The sequence below is a fragment of the Ictalurus furcatus genome, chromosome 27 (genome assembly GCF_023375685.1).
Source record: "Ictalurus furcatus strain D&B chromosome 27, Billie_1.0, whole genome shotgun sequence".
Taxonomy (NCBI): domain Eukaryota; kingdom Metazoa; phylum Chordata; class Actinopteri; order Siluriformes; family Ictaluridae; genus Ictalurus; species Ictalurus furcatus.
In genome coordinates, this window is record NC_071281.1 from 17,685,350 (window position 1) to 17,710,349 (window position 25,000).

Consider the following 25,000-nt stretch of genomic DNA (forward strand, 5'->3'; position numbering starts at 1 on the left):
TATATATATAAAAATTGTAATATATTTATTATTTTTATGATTGATTTGAAATAAAATGACAGTGTAATAAAATCTCCTGAACCGGACGACAGGAGAACCCGGTTCTCTATAAAAACACACAAAACATCAAAGCCGAATCTCTTCCTTCTTCCTTCTTCCTTAGCACAGCGTCAGACTCAGACCAGGGGGCGTGGCCTAACATTTCAAGGCGGAGTCTGAAGTGATTTGGAGAGTAGGATTCCAGATAAAGGTAAAACTGACTCTCTCATGCGAGCCCACAGCTGCTCACATCTGTACAGAAAGAACCTGAAAGCATACCGAGCCATCGAGGAAAAGACAAAAGGAAGCTCTCAGATATACGGAGACAGTTGCCATGCCAACAGAAACACCCCCCCCACGCACACACACACACACACACACACACACACACACTTTCCCGGTTGCTGTGATGCTCAGTTATTTATTTGTCTCGTGTGTTTATAAATTGCTCTAAACAGGATGCCCGCCTCCACCTTGTCTCTCGGAATGAACCTCCACGGCGATGACTGTAATTAGCCGTAAACACTACGTCCTAAATCAGAGCGCATCTTAAACCCGCCTCGCCTCGCCAGCACCGAGATAATTACACACGGGCGGAGACAGGAACGTCCGCGGCCTTATTAGTCTGTGCTTTGATTTCGCACAATTCATTAGAATCAATCACCGAAAAGATCAAATCCATGTTTACGTTTTTTTTTTTTTTTTTTTTTTTTTTAATTCATCGGCTACACATCGGACTTTTGCCGAACGCCGCTAGCACGAAGACGAGTCTTTACGTCTTAAGTATCTTAAACTCCACAGGAGAGTTCCCTGTTATTATATCCTTTTAAAAGTCCGTTCCTTGCTTTCTCGGTGTTATAAACGCATCACGTCTACTCGACTAATAACGATGACTGATACACGCAGCACCCGTCTAACCCTCGGGGGTAAATAAAGCCGAACTCAATCCGGTTCTGCTGAAAAATAAACAAAGTGTCCGAAGCGAGTCCGACTAGATTTCAATATTGCCAGTTAGTGGTTATGAAAAATGACGTGATGGATGGAGCTAAACTGACAGCCTGTGGTGCTGAAAGAAATGAGAAAATCATGTCTGAGGAATAAACCAATACTGAGACAAGAGAAAAAAACACCGCTGCAGGAAACAGGAAAGAGCAGGCGGAGCCAAACTCTCCACACGGCACCTGTGTGTACGCGAAGTGAAATAAAATGTGTCTGTAGTGTCACGCACCTGTATAGGACAAACTCTCAAACAGCACAATACTCTGGATTCAAACGTACCATTCGTTGCGATGTGGTTTTATCCTTCAGTTTCACCTGTGAAGGCTGTATTTGGTGTTAAAAAGGATAAACCAACATGACGATCAGAGAGCTGTCTATGGGAGAAAAGCGAGCCGTTTTAAAACTGAGAAAAGAGAGAAAATGTATCAGAGGCATTGCAGAAACATTGGATAAAGCCGATACAACAATCTGGATTGTCCTGAAAAAGAAAGAATCCAGTGGTGTACTGAGGAACAGACACCGAACGGGTCGGCCAAGGAAAACAACAGCAGCTGATGATGACAAACACTGTGAGAAACAACCTCCAGAAACAACCTCCACAGGGCAGGAGTGAAGGTCTCAACCGAGCGAGATCAGCCTTGTGATTGGCGAGGATGGAGCTCACACTCCCACTTTACATTAAAATGGGGAAGCTCCTCCCACTTTACATTAAAATGGGGGAAGCTCCTCCCACTTTACATTAAAATGGGGGAGGCTCCTCCCACTTTACATTAAAATGTGGAGACTGTGGAAGACATTGGAAATGCGTCTATTACATATAGTTTGTTCTTAAATGAATCACAGTTTAAGACTCTCCCTGGAGAGAAAGACAGACAGACAGAGAGAGAGACAGGGAGAGAGACAGGGAGAGAGACAGGGAGAGAGTTTATTTACTGTAGTAATTTAAGATCGCGACCGTGGGAGGAGGAAGATTATATTAACACACAATTCTTTATGTGAGGTCAGTGTTCAAGTGAACCTTTAGCCAATCGATAAAGCTCTTTAAAGGACCGTCCTTTTAACCTCCCTGCCTCCTCCCTCCCTCCCTCCCTCTTCTTCTTCTTCTTCTTCTTTCCAACACAGCGTTAGCGCAGAGCGGAAAACAGCCGTGACATTACAGAGAAATGTCAAAGCAAAGATCTGTGAAACGGAGACATGGGGCAGAGAGAGGGCGAGCAACATGCAGTGTGTGTAAGAGAGAGAGAGAAGTCCACTACTGATCAAAAGTTTGTACCCTGCACCAAGAAAATTAGCAAACAACTGAAAGCTAGTTTATATTTAACATTTTTTAACATCATTGCTCCTAATGGAGCTGCGTCACTCTTCTCCCAGCCTCCTGACCTTCCACCCAACCTCCTGTATATTCCCAGCTCCTCTTCTCCTAACTTCTCCCAAGTTCTGATCGAAAGCTACTTGTCTGAAGAAGCCATTGAATTTGATGCAAAATGACTTCAATGACGAATTTATCCGTAACTCACGACTTCACAGTTAACAATTTAACCCGAATTCCTTCTCCAAGACAATGAAGAGTGCGTAAATGTGATTGGGAGTGTATTTGCACATGCGTGTGTGTGTGTGTGTGTGTGTGTGTGTGTGTGTGAGAGAGAGAGAGAGAGAGCGAGAGCGATAGAGAGATGTCAACAAATGACACACATCATAATTCCCACCATGCTCTCATTCTGAATTCAGACAGAGCCGGAGACACGGCACCAAAACAATGTGTCCCTGATTTTTAAAATCTCGAGTCGCCTCATTGTACCTTTTCAGCCTGAGGCGGTGTATCCACGAGAGGGTTCTAACGCTCTCTGATGGGTGTGTGTGTGTGTGAGAGAGTGTGTGTGTGTGTGTGTAGAAGGGATTTTCCTCTGGCGGATGGTGTGTGATGTTGATGAAGTAGTGACCTTGAGGAAAAGGGGCTCTACTCTCTTTCGCCATGCAAGAAGTAAACAACACACACACACACACACACACACACACACGCACACACGCACACACGCACACACGCATGCACACACAGGCTGAGTGCACTGCCTGAAATGATTTACCGTATCAGCTATCAAAAAACAATACACGTTTGTGTAGAACTTTTGCAGAGAGAATTTACAGCCTTTTATTAAAAGTGTAATACGATCCGGAGCGGTTTTGAAATGATACGATTTACAGTCTAAAACATCCACTTTATTAGGAGCGCCTGCACACCTTCACACTAATCAGCCAATCATGTCGCAGCAGCGGAATACATAAAATCATGCAGAAACAGGTCAAGAGCTTCGGCTAATGTTCACATCAAACATCAGAACAGAGAAAAAGTCTGATCTCTGCGACTTGACCCGTGGCATGGATGCGAACGCCAGATGACCTCTCTAACCAACGAGACGTTTCCGCCCACAGAGCTGCCGCTCACTCGGTGTTTTTTGTGTTTCGCACCATGCCGTGTAAACTCTACAGACTGTTGTGCGTGTGAGAATCCCAGAAATACTCAAACCGGCCACGTCTGGCGCCAACGACCGCGCCACGTTTTCCTCGTCCTGATGTTTGATGTGAACGTTACCTGAAGCCCTTGACTGGTATCTGCTGCTGCAACGTGATTGGCTGGTTACGTAACTAGCCATCACAAACGAGCGTGCGGGTGTACGGGGTGTTCCTATTAATTTACATCCATTATGTTACGGGTCAAAATGACTTCCACGGTTTAAATACACACAAAAACAGCAAAGCACCGCTTAAAAACAGTAACGCTTTATTACGGCTCGTCCGAGACAGTCCGGGACAAACCGCAAGAAGAGGTCGTGACCCTGAATGAGGAAAATCAAAACATTTCAAAGAGAGAAAGAGAGAGAGATTAACCGGTACTTCAGACGTCTCGAATGAGGAAATGGGTCAAATTGACCGTAACAGGGGGGTTCAAGAGGACAGGCTCTAAACGTGACTCTCAAATCAAATCAGAGCTAAAGATGTTTAAGTCCCACATGATGTAGAGCTGTTTAAAAGACACTTTAAAATAAAGTAAAAAAAAAAATAAATGGATGCTTCCGGTTTGCGAAAATATTTCGGGTGCTTCGGTTGCATGCGTTCGTCTCTGTTCGCGGGCTCTAGCGCCGCTTACGTACTCATTCGGAGCGTGGAAACTCGTCGGCATGAAAGCAGGCGGCGAAGCTCCGTCGTACGCGGCGTGCGAGGAAAAGAAGGAGAAAAAGAATTCACGGAATACAGGGTCGAGGAAAAGCGAAAGCCTGTAAACACGCCCCGAATAAGCCGATCCGCTCCGCTCCACCGCGTGGCCCCGAGCCGAGAGCGAGAGACAGAGAGACAGACTCGTTCATAAGCATGACACAACGGCAGCAGAGAAAAAAATTTAATAAAAACACAGATGCTATTCTGGAGAAGAAATAATCTCATAAAACCGTTACGGCAAGAACGTAGGTGCAGGAGGGGAGGATTACGCCGAGTCCTCGTACGGCTCGGCCCATTTCTCACACACTTTATTACACACTCCGTCCTGACAAGAGTGACGAGAAAAAAGCAAAGGGAGTGTGTCACAGTAACGAGATTACACACACAGAGAGAGGGAGAGAGAGAGGGAGAGAGGTGTGAACATGACGGACTGTAAAATAAGATGAAGATAGTTAACTGGGAATAAATAAAACGTTCCATATATCAGGAACATCACTGTAAAGCGGGAGCGAGAGAGCGAGAGAGAGAGAGAGAGAGAGAGAGAGAGACGAGTGTTATACAGAGTTCTGTTTTATATCCAAACTCGAGCGTCCCTTTTCCAGTCGAGGTCGTGAGGAAATCTAATCTCTTCGTCCAGTGTAGAAGAAGAATGAAGGGTGATAAATACAGTACCATAAATATTTCAGAGAGAGAGAGAGAGAGAGAGAGAGAGAGAGAGAGAGAGAGAGAGAGAGAATGACCACATACACGTAACTTTTATTATTATAATTGTTCTAATTGATTATTAGTTATTGTTGTTGATGTATTATTGTACCCAATTTATATTTATCATAGCTATGTATGTTATACAGTGTACGCTACTATCCGCGCTATCAGGCATCCACTGGGGGGCTTGGAAAATATCCCCCATGGATACGGAGGTCCTCGTGTAAAGGGCTAACATTATAGACAAGTTACTGGAGGAAACGTAAATATATCTACAGTAAATATAGACCGGTCCCTTCACGGTCGCAGAAACGAACGCAGACTCAAGCAAACTCCGCCATATTCGGAGGAGCGCGCAATTTCTCTAAATCATTGCCGATTTTCCGCGGATTCAGTCAAAGTCCTCTTCGAGTCACGTGCGTCAAACACGAGTGCAGCTAAAAGGTCTTGTTTACCATCAAACATCACAGCGAAAGCCAGTTCAAGTCGTTTTCTGCAGAAGAAAAAAAAACAAAGCAGAAAAATCACCGCAGCAAAATCGAGCGTTTCTGGCCGCAACAATAACGGAAAAACTCCAGGAACTCCGGTACGGAACGGTATCAGTAGATAACGTGGGTATGGTGTTATTTCGAACAAGAAGAAGAGGCGTGTCCTTCTCTCCTGACTGTTGGAGAAACGTGAAGTGCTGAACAGCTTGTTGGTCGCTCTGTAATCACACCTGAATGAGGTTTTGCTGAGACGGAAATCCTTTAAAAGTCATCATCATCATCATCATTATCATCATCTCTGGAATATCCACAGGATGTTCTGTTTTGGGGTTTTCCTCCTTCAGTTCTTTAGTGAACGAACACAAGACTATTTGATTGTGTGAATTTAAATCTTGAGGAGTCTGTAAATGAGCTTACCGCGTAGCAAAGAAAAAACACCCAGTGTGAAACTGTAATCTGGGGTGAGATATTACTCCGAGCCCAGCGCATTCATCTCCAGACCATAATAAGCAGCTATCATCATAACAGATACTAATCACAGAGAGATTAGACAAAGAGAAAGACAGGGATAGAGAGACAGAGAGATTAGACAAGGAGAAAGACAGGGATAGAGAGACAGAGAGATTAGACAAGGAGAAAGAGATGGATAGACAGGGAGAGATTAAAGAACAAAAGGCATAGACTGGCCGAGAGAGAGAGAGAGAGAGAGACAGAGAGAAAGTGAGAAAAGAAAATGAGGGAGACAGAGAAAAAGAGACAGAGTCAGAGAGACAGATAGAGAAGCATAGAGAGAGACCGAGAGGGAGACACACACACACACACACACACACACACAGAGATAAAGAGAGAGACAGAAAGAAACAAAGACAGAGGTAGAGACAAAGAGAGAGCGAAAGAGAGAGAGACAGACAGAGAGAGTGATAGAGAGCAAGACAGACAGAGACAGACAGAGAGTGATAGAGAGCAGGACAGACAGAGAGAGTGATGGAGCGAGACAAACAGAAAGAGTGATAGAGAGACAGAGAGAGAGAGACAGAGAGAGAGACAAAGACAGAGAGAGAGACCTCTCAGAAACTAATTACAGCACCAAACTGCAGCGATGACTCTGGAATCATTAGTATATTTGTGTTATATTACAGTTATTTAATATATAAAATAATAATAATAATAATAAAATAATGAATATAATAAAATAATGAACAGTTAATAAAATAATATATTTACAGTCGCAGTGTTACAGTATCATGTAAAAACATCTCAGAGTCTCGTGACGTTCGGCAGAGACTCGGGGGGGGAAAGAAATAAACAGATACATAAATTAAAAATCAGCAGATAATGATTTGATCAACTCCCACTTCACTAAGCCCCTAATGTGGTAAATCTGTTTCGTTGGCGTTGCTCTACAATTAACTTGTCGCTCTTGCTCAAAAAACGACACCTAATTGGCTGTGGCTCGCGGCACCGCGATACAAGGTTGCCTGGCAACCAGTGGCGAGGCAGCATCCATGGCTTTTGTGCACATTTGCGTGTAATGACGTTTATAATTATTTGGCAGTAAGCATTTTTTTATTTCTTTTTTTAAACGGATGCCTTGAATAGCGTTAAGGCAGGAGTATACGGTGCGGATGTGAGAGACTCGCTGTCATTACTCCGGAGTGTAAAGAGAGTTTATAACAGTGTCAACATTCTGCATGGAGTCAGATCTCGGAGATATACAGGGTGGCAATACATCCCATAAAGCATCAGCACCGTAAACAAACGCAGCGTGACCGGCGGCTGAGCGAGAACCCGACTCCACTCGCTAAGCTCTCCGAACTCATCAGCCTCCTCTCTGATTCGCCAGAGGAACCTACAGAGATACACATTTGGGTCCTAGATAGGTGTCAAAGCACGCTGTGGTGAAGCCACACGCTTCCTGAACGTTTCCCTTTAGACTTATATATACACATACACACACACACACACACACACACACACACACAGGCATTGAAGTGAGTCAAACTAACTTCCAGTACTTCCTCTGAGAAAGTCTTTTCTGCCCTTTACTCGTCATTTCAGCTCCGTGAGCTTTACCTTTTATGGCGTTTACATCAAACACAAATCAGCCGTGTCGTGTACGTGCTCGGTATCTAACGTGCGATCGCCATCCGTCGACATCGGCGTTTCTGAAACCCTTGTAGAACCGGCAGAAATTTTTTGTTCCGTTCGCACGAATATTTACGCACTTTATTAAGTGTATTAAAAAAGATTGATAAACGAGGCCCATAGTCTTCACTCCTCCATTAAAATAAATAAATAAATAAATAAATAAATAAATAAATCACATCCACACGAACAGTATTTTTAAAAATGTCTCCATCCAAAAGATTTTAAAACACTCACATGAGCAGGGGAGCCCAGTGATATGAACTGTGTGTGTGTGTGTGTGTGTGTGTGTGTGTGTATATGTATATATATATATATAAATAAAATTGTTACAGAATTTCTTCATTTTTGTTTGCTAGCCACTTGAGTTGAGGCACAAGTCAGCACATTAGGGACTTTAGTGCGACTCGATCAATAAACCTGACCCTCGAGTCCACATTTCGGCTGTATAGTGCGAAAAATAAAAGTGCACAGCGTGCGATTTGAGACGTGGCCAACGTCTCGGCTCTAACGTGTCGAAGCTCAAATTCAGGATCGTCGAAAGGACACATTTCATCTAAAAATACAGAAAGATGAACAGATGATTTAAAAAAAAGGACTGCGAATAAAATTGTAGAGAAATGATCTCAGGAAAAGCCTGAGACAAAGACCGAGCCTGTCTCTGAAACCGTGTGCCATACGTCGGATAATATCACGCCTCTGAGGGGAGGAAAAAAATCAAAACAAAACAAAAAAAAAAAAAACGATGAATAACGTTGCAGCGCATCTCTAAAAATAGCAGACATTCAAATTCGGTGAAATCGTCTTTCCAAAAGTGCTCATTTAGAGAGAACCCGACCCCAGAACCGCCACTCTGCATATAATTACACGGCTTATGAAGATTTAGTAGCAGAAAAAAAAAGCCTTATGTTTATTTTTTAAAAAACATTTATTTTTTTATTCTTCCCATGCTCTTAGTGGCTGCTGTGATTCCTCCACAGCTGCTGGAAACGTTTCTGTCTTGTTTTTTTTCCCTGCTTCTTTTCCACAGGGCTGCCAATCAGAGGTGCGTTTCTATGGCAACGGGAGCAGCGGGAACAGCCTCCAGATGGCTCGGGAGCAGCGATGGATGCCAAGCCCGTGCTGAGAGCGATGGGGCACGTGTGGAGACGAAGCCGAGGCGAGCGACTTCGCCGTGAAGGACACGGTGACCTCTTTAGCCTCAGCTGAATCCGTGTCCGACGCTGCTTTCGCTCCCTCGCACGTGGTTTTATTTATTATCAACATTTATTTATTTAATTTTTTTTTTACAATTTATTTAACCAGCACGCTCGGACTGTCTTAACTCCGAGAGGAGATTGCGATCGCTTCGTTGACGCGGTCCATCCCTGAGCACGGAGATTATTACAGTCAGATGAGTTTAATGAGGAGAGCTTTAAACACTGTATGCACTCGGATTGGCCCCGAGAGATTATGTGGGGAGTTCGAATGTGGAATTAGACGGACGTATAGTTTATATACGTTATCGCTTAGCAGAGACGTAGAGTCTAATCCGAGCTGTTAAAGTGACGGCTCGGACTAAATTAAATTCTCCGTCTTCACTCTACGTCACGTGGGGCGCCTTTATTTTCGCACTGGGGTTATGAGTAGAGCTCGGCGATACGATGATGCGATATCGAGATGAAATCCGTCGGATTTATCACGGTTATCGTTACTGCATGTAACGTGCTGACTACATGTCCACATTTTCATCCCTTTTTGTTATATTCGTACGGAATAAAACACTCCATGTCACGCTGTTATAGGAAACTCATCAACAGCGGGTGGCGTGACGACGAGGAGACGCCGTCGCCACCCGGAAGCTGATTATTTTCCAATAACAGTACAACCCAAAGTGTTTTATTCCTTCCTTATTTACTAAACAACACCACGTCAGACTTTTCATCCAAGAAACAAGTTCGTTCCTGTTCTCACTCGAGTTCTCTTTTCTCTCTCGAAGGCAAAAAAAAAAAATCAAACGGAAGCTTGCCGTGTTCGTCATGAACCTCAACGCGTAAACTCCTCTGCCCTGAAGATGTCGGAAAACTGAAAATTACAGCTTTACCCCTGGCTGACACTGGAGACTCCTTCAGCGAACGCTAAGTAAACATCTCATCCCGTCCCATCCCCAATGAATGAGAGGTTACTATAGAAACGACGACGTACAGTATTAGAACGAACTTCCTGTCAGAGCTGCCGTTACAGAAAATCGAATTAACACCTTCTGAACACCGGTCCGGATCGGGTCCATCGTGTACATTTCATTCTCGACTGAACCAAACTTCAACCGTGAACGTCTGAGGACCGAACGGAGCCCCACCCTCGCGGTGTTGTGGAGAATTCGGCGAGAGGCGAGTGTTTGCTCTGCCACTGAAGCGTGATTCAGTGATTATTTGGAAGTGCTTTGTTTTAAAATCTTTCTCCGGCTTAATTATTAATTACGCCAGAGGGTTCAAACATCACAGCCCAGTGAGCAAATATGACAGAGAGACAAAGAAAGCAAGAAAGAGAGAGGAGGAGAGAGGGAGTTACATGACTCCTCCACCCATCTGCTCCAAAACAACACACACACACACACACACACACACACACACACACACACACTCCATCGGGTATGGATCAAACAAGACTCAAAATCTGTTGGCCAGAAAGCAAGGCAGTGAAGACACTCCATCTTGATGACAAGTGACTAAAGCAGGAAACAAAAACAGTCTGGGGGCGGAGATTCATTTATTCAGTGGTGAAGAAAAAGGAACGCCTTTCCTTTCACACTCGGGTCGAAAACCGCCGTATGTTTCACTCCGAGAGGCTGTTAGAAATCACCCGGGTCTCAAACTACCAGGAAGAAATAAAAAAAAGTGTCTCTCCTGGACCATTTCTTCCATAAAAACCTTTTCGAAACACCTCAATTTTTCAATACAAGAGGCTACGGGTTGTAACGTGCACACGAACGCTGGGAATTCGCCACAAATATAAGAAGATAGCCTCGAAAAAGCAATCACAGGGGTCCAAGCACCACAGCGTCCCAATATGGACGGAATACTTTAATCCTAACAAAGCCGACCGTAAGCTGAGAACTCGACGGCTTAGTTGATGGCTGCCATCGTTTTCCACCACAGTCCTTCTAGTTGGCGGTTATTTCCATTCGTACAAGTCCAGTTATTTGTTTCAACATCGCGCGCCCAATACGTTAAAAACGCTGGCTTTTCAGACACGGATCTGACAACCTAGCCTAAATATCTTGATGTCTTTGGTGTCAATAATAACTAAAACAGTCCCTTGAGGATGTCACAATTTTGCGATCGCACAAATGAACGCAAACTCCGCGTTATTCAGAGGAACTTGCAATGTTTTAAAATGACTGCAGATTTGGGCCAAGATGCGTCATGTGATGTCATCACAATGCTGAGTCCAGCTATGGAAAAGCTACATTTACCAACAAACATCGCTGCGAAAGAGCGCGCAGAACTATTCCGTACGGTAGAAATTTCCCCCCAAAAAAGCACAAGAAACTCAAAATCGCATCGCAGGCTTCTTTCTCTCTAATAACTAATAAAATATCTGACAGGACTTCTGCTAACGTCAACCAACGAGGTGTTTGGTGAATCTGATTGGGGGCGGGACTTCTGTGATACAGCCGCCATTTTGAGTGTTACATGTCACATATACATATTTTTTGGCGCCCCCTATGGACATGCCTGCATAAAAACGATCGGATTCGGTTCCAAAATACAAAAGCGTTGCTGATATTTCGCCTCAGTTCTCATTTGCCTGCTTTCATGCGAGCGTCATCGGCCGTTATTAGCGAACGCTTCTTCAGAAAGAAGACCTTTACGCTGCCCGTATTTCTAAACGACTCTTTCAAAAGCGCCAACACGGGAATCGTGACTCACCCGCCGTGAAGTCCCTGTTAAGGTCGATGAAGGCGTGGGAGTGAGGAACGCGGATCTGCACGTCTGACCCCAGAGCTTTCTCACACTTCGGCTTCCTGCAGAACAAAAACGAATAAATCAGAGTCCTACCTGTACGGTTAAATCGTTAAGATACAGAACTCCCGAAATTCCCTTTACCTGCCACGGAGATAGCAGACCTCTGTGGAGTCGCCCACCGTTCCGAAAATATCCGGGATCATATCGCCGTTAAAGCTGCAGCCGAGAAACACGAACGCATCAGGAATGCTTTATACACTTCATACAGTATTCATTCATTCAGTACAGAACTTTCTAGAACAGACGCGTTCGAGTGCAAAAGTTAGGACACCCTCAGCATATCTTTATATCAAGACATTTAGAAGTATTAGTTTACTAGCATAACTTTTAAAAATGGCCCAAATGAGCATGAATAATTAGAAATGTGCATCACATTTGCGTACTCCTTATTTTGTTTAGTTTTACGTGTTTAATTACACTGGGATTTCATTTTTAATACAAAATACATACACGATAGACAGACTGTATTTTTTACCGCCTTGAAATGATTAGGGGATACAAACTTTCAGACACAACTATACGTATATTGTTTGTATGGAAAATTGTTATTACGTGAATATGCAAATAAACAAAGAAATTCTGAACGCAGGTCTGGTTTTAGCGGTGCGACACATCACGGGTTCAGCGGCGTGTTTAACGTGTTGTGAAAAATGAGAAGCGATTTAAAGATGATTTGCAGTTTTTCTCCATATTGTGTTGAGTTTTTCATCCAGGAAACACTTTATCCTGATCAGAGGCAGTGGAGCCGGAGTTTATCCCGGGAACGCTGGGCGAGATTTGGGAATACAGTCTGGATGTAAAGCCAATCCATGGTGGAGTACCATACATACACACACACACACAGACACATATACATACACACAAACATACAAATACACACACACACACACACACACACACACACACACACACTCGCATACATACATAAATACATACATACATACATACATACATACATACATACATACGTACACACACACACACACACACACACACACACACACACACATACACACCCAGGGGCAATTTAGAGTCAACAGTCCATCTACTGACATGTTTTTGTGTATGTGTACGTGTGTGTGTGTGTGTGTGAGTGTGAGTGTGCACTTACTCCATAACTAGAGGTTGATCCTTAAAGGTCACATTCAGGTCGACTCTAGCACTTTGATCTGTCAGAGAGTAAAGAAGAATTAATGTGTGCGTGTGTGTGTGTGTGTGTGTATGAGTGAGAGTGTTCTTTCTATCTCTCCCTCTCTCTCTTATTAACTATCTGTCCCTCCATCCATTACCATACCCCTTTATCCGATATCTATCCATACCTACATTGATCTTTTTATTGATCTATCACTCTGTGCCTTTATCCATTCATCACTTTGTCCATCACTCTATTCTTTTATCTATTCATCCATTTATCAGTCTGTCCCTCTATCCCTTTAACCATCTATCTATCTATCTATCTATCCATCCATCTTTTTTCTCTATCTATCCTTTCACCTCTTTATCCATCCATATAGCCATCATCCACTCATCACATCAGGGGCTTCATTCCCAAATTTTCTCACTGATCCATATCCATCCATCCATCCACCCATCCATCCATCTACCCCTCCATCTACCCCTCCATCTACCCCTCCATCTACCCCTCCATTTACCCTTCCATCTTTCCACGCTGTTCCTTTTCTGAATGATAGACAGTTATTTCCACTCTGAGTGTACTGTGTCTGTGTGTGTTTGTATGTGTATGTGTGTGTGTGTGTGTGTGTGTGTGTGTGTGATTACTCAGAGTTTGGTTATTCCCCCAGAAGATGAAGACGCTGGTGCGTTGCAGGTCCGATCCTGTCGTGTGGCCGGTGAGCAGAACATCCATCTGAGAATCTCCATCATAATCAGCTGGAACTACACTGCTGATCACGCTGATACCACTGTAACACCGAGTAACACACTTACACACACTCACACACCACTGTAACACCAAGTAACACACTTACACACACTCACTGATACCACTGTAACACCAAGTAACACACTTACACACACTCACACACACCACTGTAACACCAAGTAACATACTTACACACACTCACACACACCACTGTACCACCGAGTAACACACTTACACACACACCACTGTAACACCAAGTAACACACTTACACACACTCACACACACCACTGTAACACCAAGTAACACACTTACACACACTCACACACACCACTGTAACACCAAGTAACACACTTACACACACTCACACACACACCACTGTAACACCGAGTAACACACTTACACACACTCACACACACACCACTGTAACACCAAGTAACACACTTACACACACTCACACACACCACTGTAACACCAAGTAACACACTTACACACACACACCACTGTAACACCAAGAATAATACACTTACACACTGTACACTCTCTCTCTCTCTCTCTCACACACACACACACACTTACCTTGGAAACGCATCTTTCTTTACATGCACTTTGGGTTTGAAATACGGAGCTTTAACATCAGCCAAGAAAATCACCAGCTCAGAGTCTGAAACATATAAACATATAACCATGTAAATATATAACTGTATAAATATATAAACATGTACATATATAATCTACACTTTACGTGCACTTCACTCCAGATGTACAGAAGATGAGATAAATAGAATAAATACTTTGGGTACATACTATAGTGCACTAAATACTAAAGGACCCATTTTAATACCCTAGGTCGTGTACCTGTACACAAAGATACACTCTCAATCCCTACATCTGTCCCCTCTGTGACTACATAGTGCACTAAGACCTACTACTCCCTGCACTTCTACAGGGAACATCCCCACTTCACTCACTAACAGATATACAGTGAGTATACCTATATAGTGAGTCCACCTGTCGAGGGGATGACGGGATCCACCTTCAGTCTTCATACAGCACACTACTCTATCTAGTGCACTTATCTGAGGCTTTTAATGGGTCTTTATTTTATATAAAGTTAACTAAACAGGGTGTATGAGCCATTATATTATACACTATGTAGTGTACTTATTTAAATCTAAATGCTTAGTCCCTGTTGTGTTTACCTAGTGCACTAAATAGCTTGTAGGGCTCTTATGTCAGAGACTATGCTCTCTGTTGTGCACTAAATAGTGTCCAGGGATGGTTTCTTGTAAGGTGCACTACATAGGGTGTATAATGCACTGCCCTACGTACTGCACAAGGAGTATTTGGTACACCGCCCATCATCATAACAACTCCGTTTATTCATTAAACAAGCAATATAAACGTCTCATGGAGGTTCGTAAGTGTTTAAATATGATTTGTTTATCGTCTAAAATGTAAACATTTGCCTGTAAAGGTTAACTGACGTTAGCATTAGCTAAGAGCACTGACAGCCGGTACTCGCCTTCTCTGATGACAAAAACATCAGTCTGTTTATCCGAGTTAAAATCTCCAAACGCGGCCACTGTGCCCACATTCTCCGACCCGAATAAAGCTCCAGTCACGTCCTGAAGTCCGAACGCGCCGTGCCGATCAATTGTAATAAACAAAATTAACGCTAATAACGCGGAATGTGTAGACAGCCACATCCTGGTTGTTGTCGTGTAAAGTGGAACTACACGAAGTGGAATACGGCAGCGGGTTTAACGGAGAAGTTCACGAGCTTTTCAGAGTTTCCGGGGGGAGGGGGGAAATAGTTATATATATTTAAATATGGTGGCTTAAATATGATATTATATGTTTATTAAATTTGTATTTCAGTTTTAGTAAAAAAAAAAATCTAAAAACAAAACAAATAAAGTTATACAAATAACGGTTACACCATCACGTCACGGGATGTTCACTTCCTGGTTTACGACAGTGTCGTAAATTGTTCATCGATAATAAACATGGCAACCCTGGCTGATGTCGGCTGGAAGCTGTTGGAGTTTAAAGCCAGATCTAAACGTTCAGGTTTGCAGTTTTCACACGCATGACATCATTTTACACCTGAACTTCTTTACTTTTAAGCTCTTATCTTTTATTTGGTTGTTTTTAGTGTGCTTGCATATACGTGTGTGTGTGTGTGTGTGTTGCATTTGTGCCTGTACGATACTGGTGAGAGCTTAAAGGTCAGGCTGGAGTTTGTGTTACTGCAGGCTATTTTAAGACCATAATACAACATTAACCTCAATATTCTGCACTTAATTTTACTCACACAGTATGAATAAGTCTAATTTTTCAAGGTGTTTCAATCTCACACGAGTTAACCGCTGTTAAATCAATATTATTAAGTATATTGATCTGTGTAATCATATAGAAATGCAGTGAAATCAGCCACATTCCATGAACAATCAATTACAAATAAACCTGGATTGTTGTAAATCTGTACTAATGTCATTAAATGAAAATGATAAGTTATTAAAGAAACCGTTTGTGGGTTTTTAAGAAACTGGGTGATGTAATCTGGTATAATAATAATAATAATAATAATAATAATAATAAAGAGTACTGTTCTGCTTCAGAAATCCAACTTGGATGACATAAATGGCCTTTATTTAATCTGAAATGTGACCAGTTTGGAAGTGTGATAAACTGCATGAATTGGGAGTAATAAACCTTTAATCACATTTCATTGTTCACCTGAACCAGAAATAAAGGTACTAAACTGTACATTTCAGCCTGTAAACGCTTGTGTAAAGGTGTGAGACCCTCAGGGCCGGGTCTTTGGACCTCTCTAGTTTACCTTTCACCTGGGAAATAGACCGTAGTACACCTTAAAAATTTTGAGAATGTTAAAACTGTGCTTACATTGCTATGTGGTTGTTGTTGTTGTTGTTGTTGTTGTTTTTTTTTTTACCAATAAGGAAACTACAATATACACACTACTGGTCAAAAGTTTGGAGACACTCGACTGAAATGTTTCTCATGATCTTAAAAACCTTTTGATCTGAACGTGTCTGATTAAACGTGTTGATAAGAGTCCAGCGTAGGTGGGAACTCCTTTAATACTGTTTAAAAAGCATCTCACGGAAATCCGTGACGAGAAAATGCAGAGAATACATTTCTGGAAATTCTCGGCAAAAAGGGCGTCTACTTTGAAGATGCTAAAATGCTAAATAATTTATATTTATTTTGTATTTTTTTGTCCCAGCATAATTCCCATAGTTCCATTTGTGTTACTCCAGAGTTTTGATGACTTTATTATTAAACTTTTGACCGGTAGTGTACCTGTACTGGTACCTTATTTTCCTGACAGCGATGATCCAGTCTAATTGAATGTATATATGTTGCTGCACGCTTAATCTAGTGAATTCTTGTGTAATTTCTTCCTCCACGGACGCTGTACTAACCCTCAGAGCTTCAGTAGTGCTGTAGTGTGGTAGCATTCGGCTAACGAACAAAATGGCCAGCGCTGCCCGCGAGCGTCCCCGTTCCCAATGCAGACTCGACAGACACGGTAAGTTTGAGGGTATCGGGGGTGGAATGATGTGATAAACACTCCGAATGATCATTCTCCTGCTGGTTTAAATCAGAGGTTCTTAGACTTCTCGCAGTCAGGGACGTCTACAACTGTAAAATAATCACAGACCTCCTCAGGACTGATTTATTTTAGAAACATAGTCTTATTCAATTATTCATCAGTATTTAAATGTCTAGAATAAATATTCAGGCTATATACTATTATTTATAGTGTGTATATATATTACGTTACCCTGTCCAGGGTGTACCCCGCCTTGTGCCCGATGCTCCCTGGGATAGGCTCCAGGTTCCCCACGACCCTGAAAAGGAGTAAGCGGTAGAAGATGGATGGATGGATATATATTACATTTATATGTTTTACTGAAGTTTCAACTAGATACGTTAATTCAAATGGCCAGTCGAACAAACGTATAACTATAAGAACTCGTTAACAAACATAATAACTCGTATTGTGATTTCCATCACTGTAACGGATTAAAGAAGAACAGCTATAAATCAGAGACCCTGTGATTAACAGACGGGACGTTCCCAGCCCCCATTTTGAGAACAGCTGTTTTAAATGACTTGTTTATATTTTTGGAAATACAACCAACAAAGTTTTTTGTACAAATTAAAAAGAATAACTGCGGATGTGGGTGGGATTGGAATTGGGATTAAACCAAATAACTGCGGATGTGGGTGGGATTGGAATTGGGATTAAACCAAAAATCAATCAAACATGTTCTATTTCAGAGTCCATATGGTTAGGGCTAGGGTAACGGTTACAATAATAGTTGCAAGACTGTGGTTCCCAAACTAGGGGTCGTGACCCCAAGACGGGGCTCGCGAGAGAAACTCACAATCTCCGTTTTTTGTTTCGTTCGTTTATTTTACAGATTAGTATTAGAAATATCGAAGATGGATTTTGTGTGCTAATAGATTGAAATGGAACTGTGAGTGTAGTTTAACAATAGAAACCTACAGGTCTACCTTCCGCTAAGCGAACTAGCATAGAGTCTCAAATCATGTACTTATTCATAGCCTTTTCTAGGCTGTTAATGAGCACGAACACTAACCCAGCTTCCTATTAGAGTTACTGTTTGAATTCTAAAAATAAATAAATAAATAAAATAAAATCTTTATTTTGCCTTCAGACTCACTGAAAGCTCTGTTTTGAGTACCAACCTTCTGGATTTTCTCGACTAGTAGATACTTTTGAGTGTAAGGTCGGAGTGTTCTGACGCGGTTCATGACGACAGTCACGACGACAGTGGGAAGGTTTTTGCAGAGCTCGTCAGTGTGTTTACCGGCTCGGCTCGGAAACCTGACGGACAGGGATGTTTGGGCTCTGAAGTGCCGCACGTCAAGTGGATGACACTTTTAAAATTAAAACGGAATAGTAATAATAATTTTTTAAAAAGCGTAATGTGTTCAAAGCTTGGGGTCCGAGAAAATGTCCATTTGGGGTCACTTGGCCAAAACGTTTGGGAACCCCGGTCAAAACATGAAGCTTCACTGTGAAACAAAACACAACCACTTCTTATTTTATAGCCGTAAACATATCACTAATGGGTAAGCATTATGAGAGAGTCTGCGTACGCAGATAGTTCTGAGAAATAGTCATATAATTACAGTATTTCACGATCTGAACCATTTCTGAGGTAAAGTTCCTCAGTGGAAAGTCTGCCTTTCACATGCATGAACCATCGTTAGTCTAATTTTAGAGAATCTACTAACTGGGTTTGAATTTTATCTCATGTTTGTCTTTGAATGCGGAATCTTTCTAATCAGCGTTGGTCTTGGTGTTGGGTTCACATGTTGGGCATGTCTGATCTGTTTTACGTTTAAATATCCAGTATCCTGTATTATTTTTGCGTTGCCTTTTTTTAAATTTATTTATTTTTTTTTATCTTCGTCCCTCCGGAAGCCCTAAGAGGCCGTGCATGATTATTATTTTTTTTCTTTCTTGTCTTCTCGTGATATCAACGTAACAAAATAGTCGTTTTCTCCTGATCGCGACTGAATTTTTCGGTGTACTTGACATAACAAGATGACGGTTTTATTGTTCTGGAGGTAGCAGAAGCTTGACGCAATCCCGCAGCGTCACGGAATAACAGATTAGATTTTACTTTAATAAGGTACTCGTTCGAGCTGAAACAGCTCTCTATCTGTCGGTGAGTGACGGCTTCCCACTTGGAGTCCGACTCCTGAGGAGGGGACGTCCCTCTCTATTAAAGTCTGTCTCTACAGCCGGTAATTATTACACGTATGACGGCGGTGACGATGACTCTAACGTGCGTGCAACACCAGTCCCCTTCACAAAACGTGAGATTTTCTCACGATAAAATTACACCGTGGAAAACAGCTTTTTGTTGTGTCAAGATCACCAGAAAACGAGAAAGAAAGAAAAAATACCTCATGGCTACTTTCGCACTTCCCCGAGGTCCTTTAATTACATGTTTATGTTGTGATTCAGTTTTACATGCCTCTCTTCCAACCTCACTCTTTTTTTTCTTTTTTTTTTTTTACCTCAGAATTGTTCAAGCTGTTTTTTTTGGTTACTGTGTCTTTAAGACCGTTATATGTAAATGAGCTCCATTCTGATTGGATAATCACCTCACAAATGAAGTGAAACAAGGAACGCCACGCACCCATTCGGAATCTTGCAGAGCTCAATAAATAATGGCACCTAGTATCTAAAAAGCTAATTCTCAAGTTGTTCGCTTGATGACTAGCTATAGAACTAGCAAAGAGATTAGCAAAGCGGAATATTTTCATTCAAAGGTTGACAGTAAAAGCTAAATGAGCTCTTTCATTTTCCTGTTGCGAGTTATTTTATAACGGATAGCGTTGTCCTTCCTACTTAAAGGCTAATGGAAATTATGCTAATTTTCCGAGAAATGGGAGTTTTTCGGAGCCGAGGTACTTACCGTTGGCCAACTCCATTAAAATGTAAATCACTCCGAAATGTCTGAAATAGTGCTCCAGCTTCAGGGCTTTTTCCCTCGGATTTGCTTTTCTGGGTTTGTGCCAGTCAAATCTATGAAATATAAGCTTGAGCCCATAGATTGACATATTTTATTGACAAAAATTCCTTAAATTCCACTTTTCGTGTCCTGTCATGCTTTGTGGGTTGGTGAATAAGAATTTGCTTTATTCATGAGGGTTTTTTTTCTCTCCCAGCACTGTTGCTGAACTGAACGAGCGCTTTTCGTCTGATGTGTTAATATCTGCAGCTCATTAAATAGCTCAGGTCTCAGATCGAGCTCTGGATGAGTAGGACCTCAGAATAAACCGTAGACGATGAAGTGTGCACTTGAGCATGGCTGCAGCATTGGAGAGCTCCAGCACGGCTCTAAGTGAACTAAAGTGCCCTTCAGTGTGTCAGTCTAAAGAGCGCTCAACTTTTCTCCATCATCAGGTTCCATTTATGAACCTCTCAAGCTGTCCATCCTGCACCATGAGGACGAGCCTCTGTGGGAGAAACTGGACCGGTTCTACGGCGCAGGTGAGACCTTGAAAATCTGACTCTATTACATGGATGAAGCGTTTGGTTCTCGTAGTGGATGTGAAGATGCCACTTATGCACCCTGATTTACATTCAATATGCAGGTACTTTGAGTAAGCACACGGAGTGTGTTTTCCTGAATACACTTTAAATGAACTGAGATAAATTGTATAATCACCCATTTAAAAATGAATCGTCGAGACACCCGTTTAAAAAATGAATCACTGAGTCACCATTTGGAAATGAATTACGATTAATTATAAAATCTCTCGTCTTAAAAGAAAAGGGAAACAAAAAATCACAATCTGTCCTATTTGTTTACGAATAATGAGGTGAATCATAGAGTCAACTGTTTAAAAATGAATCCTGTATTCACTATATGTAAATGAATCGTGTTGAATCATAGAGCCAACATTTGGTAATGAATCATGATGATGAAATCTCTTTAAAGAAAGGGAAAAGATGATGAATAAGAAGCTTGTAGATCTGTGAATGGAAAAAAATGTAGATTCACTAATGGTAAATGAATCAAGATGAATCATAGAGTCGCCATTTGGTAATGAATCATGATGAATTTTAAAGTCCCTTTAATTGGGGGGGGGGAAAAAAAAAAAGATGAATCACATACTCTCCCATTTTGTGAACGAGTCAGTTCAGTCCTCAAAGCCATTAAATTGAAAAATGAACCATGGATTCACCGTTTGTAAATGAATCAAAATTAAGAATAGAGTCTCTTGTTTGAAAATGAATCAAGACGAATCACTTGAACTGAAATAATTTACAGAATGTTTGAAAATGTCACCTGTTTAAAAATGAATCGGCTCACCACATGGAAATGAATCGATGAATCATAGAGTCACCATTTGGTAATTAATCATAAAAAATTATAAATAAAGCTGCAATCAGCATTTTGGGGGGCCAAGCACCCAGACTCTGTGAGCTGTACATTCACAGACATGCTGCGGTTGTTGCATAAGCAATCAAAACAGGGCCATAACTATAGGCAAAGGCATTCAAAAATGATTTGTAGTTTCAAATGTTTGCCAGTACGTTATGGGAGAGCAGTTTTGAATATCAGAGGTCCTTTGAGATCTTTTGTTTAGACGGGTCTCAAGATGATATGAGACAAATTTGGTGAAGATTGGACAAACTTTTGAGTATCCTGAAGATGTCTACCAAGTTTTGTGTCAGTGCGCAAAGTCATTGCTGAGATACAGCCTCACTTCCTGTTTGGCGGCTTTGCTGTCATATTCATTGGCCCATTACGGGCAAACCATTCAAATCCAAAATTCTTTTGAATACTTTTGTGAGGCTTACTCTGAAGAGGATGGGTGCCAAATTTGGTGGTGATTGGACAAAATTTGTAAGGAGGAGTAGCAAAAAAAAACAGTTTTTGACAAAAATCCAAGGTTTTTGACAAAAATCTGTTCACTATTTGTAAATGAATCAGAATGAATCTTTTAGCTCCTATCAAAAAAAACAGTCAAGATATTTCATACAGTTCCCACTTTCGAAAAGGAATCATATAGTCACTCTTTGTATGCACCAAGAATCCTATATTAATCATGAACTAAATACTTTCTAAGAGTTTAAATGAATCATGCTGAATCAAAGAGTTGCCGTTTGGAAATGAATCACAAAGACTTGTGAAACACAAAGATTTGGCCATGTGATTTTGGACTAGAGTTTCTAGTATGAAGGTTAATTATGATGAATGAAAATGATTGGAGGTTAATTGACATCAAGGGTCGACACTTGGAAAGGAATCAAAATTTTTTTAAAAAAGAGCCGTTTGAAAAATAATCGAGAGGAATCAAAGAGTCGGCTGTGTAGAAATGAGTCCAGATTCCGGCAGCAGTATGACTCCGTCGGTGTGTGGTGGAGAAGCGCAGACCGCGATGAGGCGGACCACGAGGATGATTTGCAGTTTGTGTAAAAATGCTTTATGTGATCAATCAATATTCGTCCATCTTCCTTCACCGGCTGACCTTCACCCGTCTGTCTCTCTCGCTTTCTGCTCTCTACACCATTATTTTCCTCAGCTGTCATCTGTCACCGATTTATGAACTCACTCCGATGCCAACTGTCCAATAAAATGGATATTTAGTGTAGCTGTTGAGTTTTTTTCCTCAGTGTTTTTATACAAAGTGAGCTGATTTATTCAGGTGCAGGTTTTGTTCAGGGATAAAAAGGAATGAGGAACAGCTGGAGTTTTTGTAGCAGATCAAAAAAGACGAGTCGGCGCGCTAACCTGACGTTAGCAGCGTACAAACGCAATCTACCTTCAAAGCATTAACGTTAACTCACAGCTCGCCTGCCCTAAGACCGCCCACCAGTCATTAAAATTCATTCACAGTATTTATTGTTTGGTTATTTACAGAAATTGATTTTTATCCAGACTCGCATCCAAATTACACACTAGTTCACTAAATAGTGTTAATCTTTAACAACACCATCAAACTGGATACGGCTCTTTGGATGTGAAGGAATTTGTGACGTCACACGGGCAAATACTGTACATTTGCATACGACCGCCCCTACAGCAAAACATCGACACTTACTTTTACATCATGGCATCGTTGGCCCCGCCCACCTGTGCTCAGTCGCTGAAAACCGTTCCGCACGTGTTTTGGGCGGGGGGGTGTTGATGATTCATTCATAGGCAAACGTGTTAGCCAATCATAGCAGTGGGTGGTTACGTTGAAGTCTTAAAAGTAAAGGACACAAAAGGCGATCGTTTCAGTCAGAGCGTCAGAGACGGGGTAGAAACAAGTTGTGAATTACTACATTTTTACACATTTTTACATGTGTTTTGTGCAAAAAAAGCTTTTCTAATATTATAATTAAACCTCAGGGAAGATAATAAAATAAAACAAAAAAAGCACGTCATGACCCCTTTAATGCTGACTGCGTCACATGAATAAAAATACGCCATTGTTTTTGAATATCTGCGTTTTCTCAGTCCACGCTACAATGTGAAAATGGCGTCTTCAAAGTTAGCCATGTGTTCAGATTTTGCTGGACGAAGTCGCCGTCTCAGTGTGGACAGAAGACCAGAACCTAGATTTATCCAGATTAACGTGGACGTAGCCAGAGTATACAGGTTTGTTTACGCGGTGGTGTTGCAAAAAAGAGAAATAATAAAGTCTACAGTTTACATTTTTACAATTTTAAAGATTCAGTACACAGTCGTAGCGTTAGCTGCTTCCAATCGGAGTCTGTAAATGTAAAAATGAAACCTGTGATATCTCAGAAAAGTGTATTGTCGTGTAATTTATTACGATATCGACGTTACATCGTCACGTCGCCCGGATCTCGTTCGCCATGAGCCAATCGCAGTGAATTATTCGAGCAAATCTTTGACTTGATCCTAAAGTTACAATTTGGAAATGAATCATGATGAATCATAGAGTCAGAAAGAATCATATTGGTTTATATGAATCGTGTCTTTGCGTGACACAGATCAAAACACACTGAGAACAGATATAACGTTTATTCAGTTACAAACAAAACAGGATAAAGTTTATTTTCTCAAGAACCTGAAATGTATTCAACGTTTATATGCGGAACATGTGACAGTTAGAGGAAGTGCTTGAGGTAATGGATTAGGACACTTCCTGCCCCTGCAACGGTCTTGTTCAATGTGAAGCGTTCAATACAGAACAGACTCTCTTTCATAATTCCTACTTCAAAAGATTTATGTACACTAGACACCATTTGTGTCAATGTCTCTATTTGAACACAGAAGTACAAAAGTTATTAACATGCCATCAAATTGTAATTAATGAGTGTTTTTTTCATAAACTAAAGCTAAAGTTTAATAAAGATTCACGTTTGACTCTCTTGTTTGTAACTGAGTCTAGCTGAATGATCGTTTGGAAATGAATCATAATGAGTCCTTGATTCACCATTTGGAAAAGACTCACGATGAATCAAAGACACCCTTCGGGAATGAATCATGATGAATCAAGGAGTCTTCATTTGGAAATAAATGACGAATCAAAGAGTCACCAATTGGAAATGAATCATGACGTATCATAGAGACATTATTTGGAAATAAATAATGGCGAATCGTACTGTAGAGTTAGTGTTTGGAAATGAATTATTACGAGTTATATGAATCAAGGAGTCATCATTTGGAAACGAATCATAGTCACTGCTTGAAAATAAGTCATGATGAATCATAGTCACCCTTCGGAAATCACTTATGATGAATTAAAGTTAGATAAGTGCCTTCAGTCATAAAGTAAAGTTACAGTTGCTACTACTCAATATTTTTAGTAACTGTCTCTCCCTCTCCCCCCCCCCTCCCCCCATTCCACTGCCTCTCTGAGATTGAGGCTCGCCTCATCAGCCTTTAACTCGGTTTTTTTTTTTTTTTTTTTGCGAAGAAACCTCACACTCTCTTTATTCCTTCCATCACTTTTTCCATCTCCCGTGTTCATTCTGTGTATC

General features: G+C 41.4%; 2 protein-coding genes across 5 annotated transcripts in view; one reads left to right on the forward strand and one right to left on the reverse strand.

Annotated features, from left to right (window-relative positions):
* Nucleotides 1–15,456, reverse strand: part of itfg1 (integrin alpha FG-GAP repeat containing 1) — a 126,182-nt gene extending 110,726 nt beyond the window's left edge. Inside the window, exons 1-6 of the mRNA XM_053616775.1 lie at nt 15,002–15,456; nt 14,056–14,140; nt 13,376–13,518; nt 12,708–12,765; nt 11,678–11,752; nt 11,501–11,595 (exon numbers count right to left, since the gene is read on the reverse strand). Of these exons, the coding sequence (XP_053472750.1) occupies nt 11,501–11,595; nt 11,678–11,752; nt 12,708–12,765; nt 13,376–13,518; nt 14,056–14,140; nt 15,002–15,185 (640 nt within the window). The 5' untranslated portion in view covers nt 15,186–15,456. The remainder of the gene's footprint in view (nt 1–11,500; nt 11,596–11,677; nt 11,753–12,707; nt 12,766–13,375; nt 13,519–14,055; nt 14,141–15,001) is intronic.
* Nucleotides 15,457–15,468: 12 nt separating this feature from the next.
* phkb (phosphorylase kinase, beta) overlaps nt 15,469–25,000 on the forward strand; it is an 89,935-nt gene continuing 80,403 nt past the window's right edge. For 2 of the 4 annotated variants that reach the window (XM_053616772.1, XM_053616771.1), the window contains exons 1-2: nt 15,470–15,549; nt 20,459–20,545. In XM_053616772.1, the coding sequence (XP_053472747.1) occupies nt 15,486–15,549; nt 20,459–20,545 (151 nt within the window). In that variant the 5' untranslated portion in view covers nt 15,470–15,485. Of the gene's footprint in view, nt 15,550–16,065; nt 17,036–20,458; nt 20,546–25,000 lie in introns of those variants that run through there. The other 2 variants (XM_053616773.1, XM_053616774.1) reach the window with 2 other exon arrangements.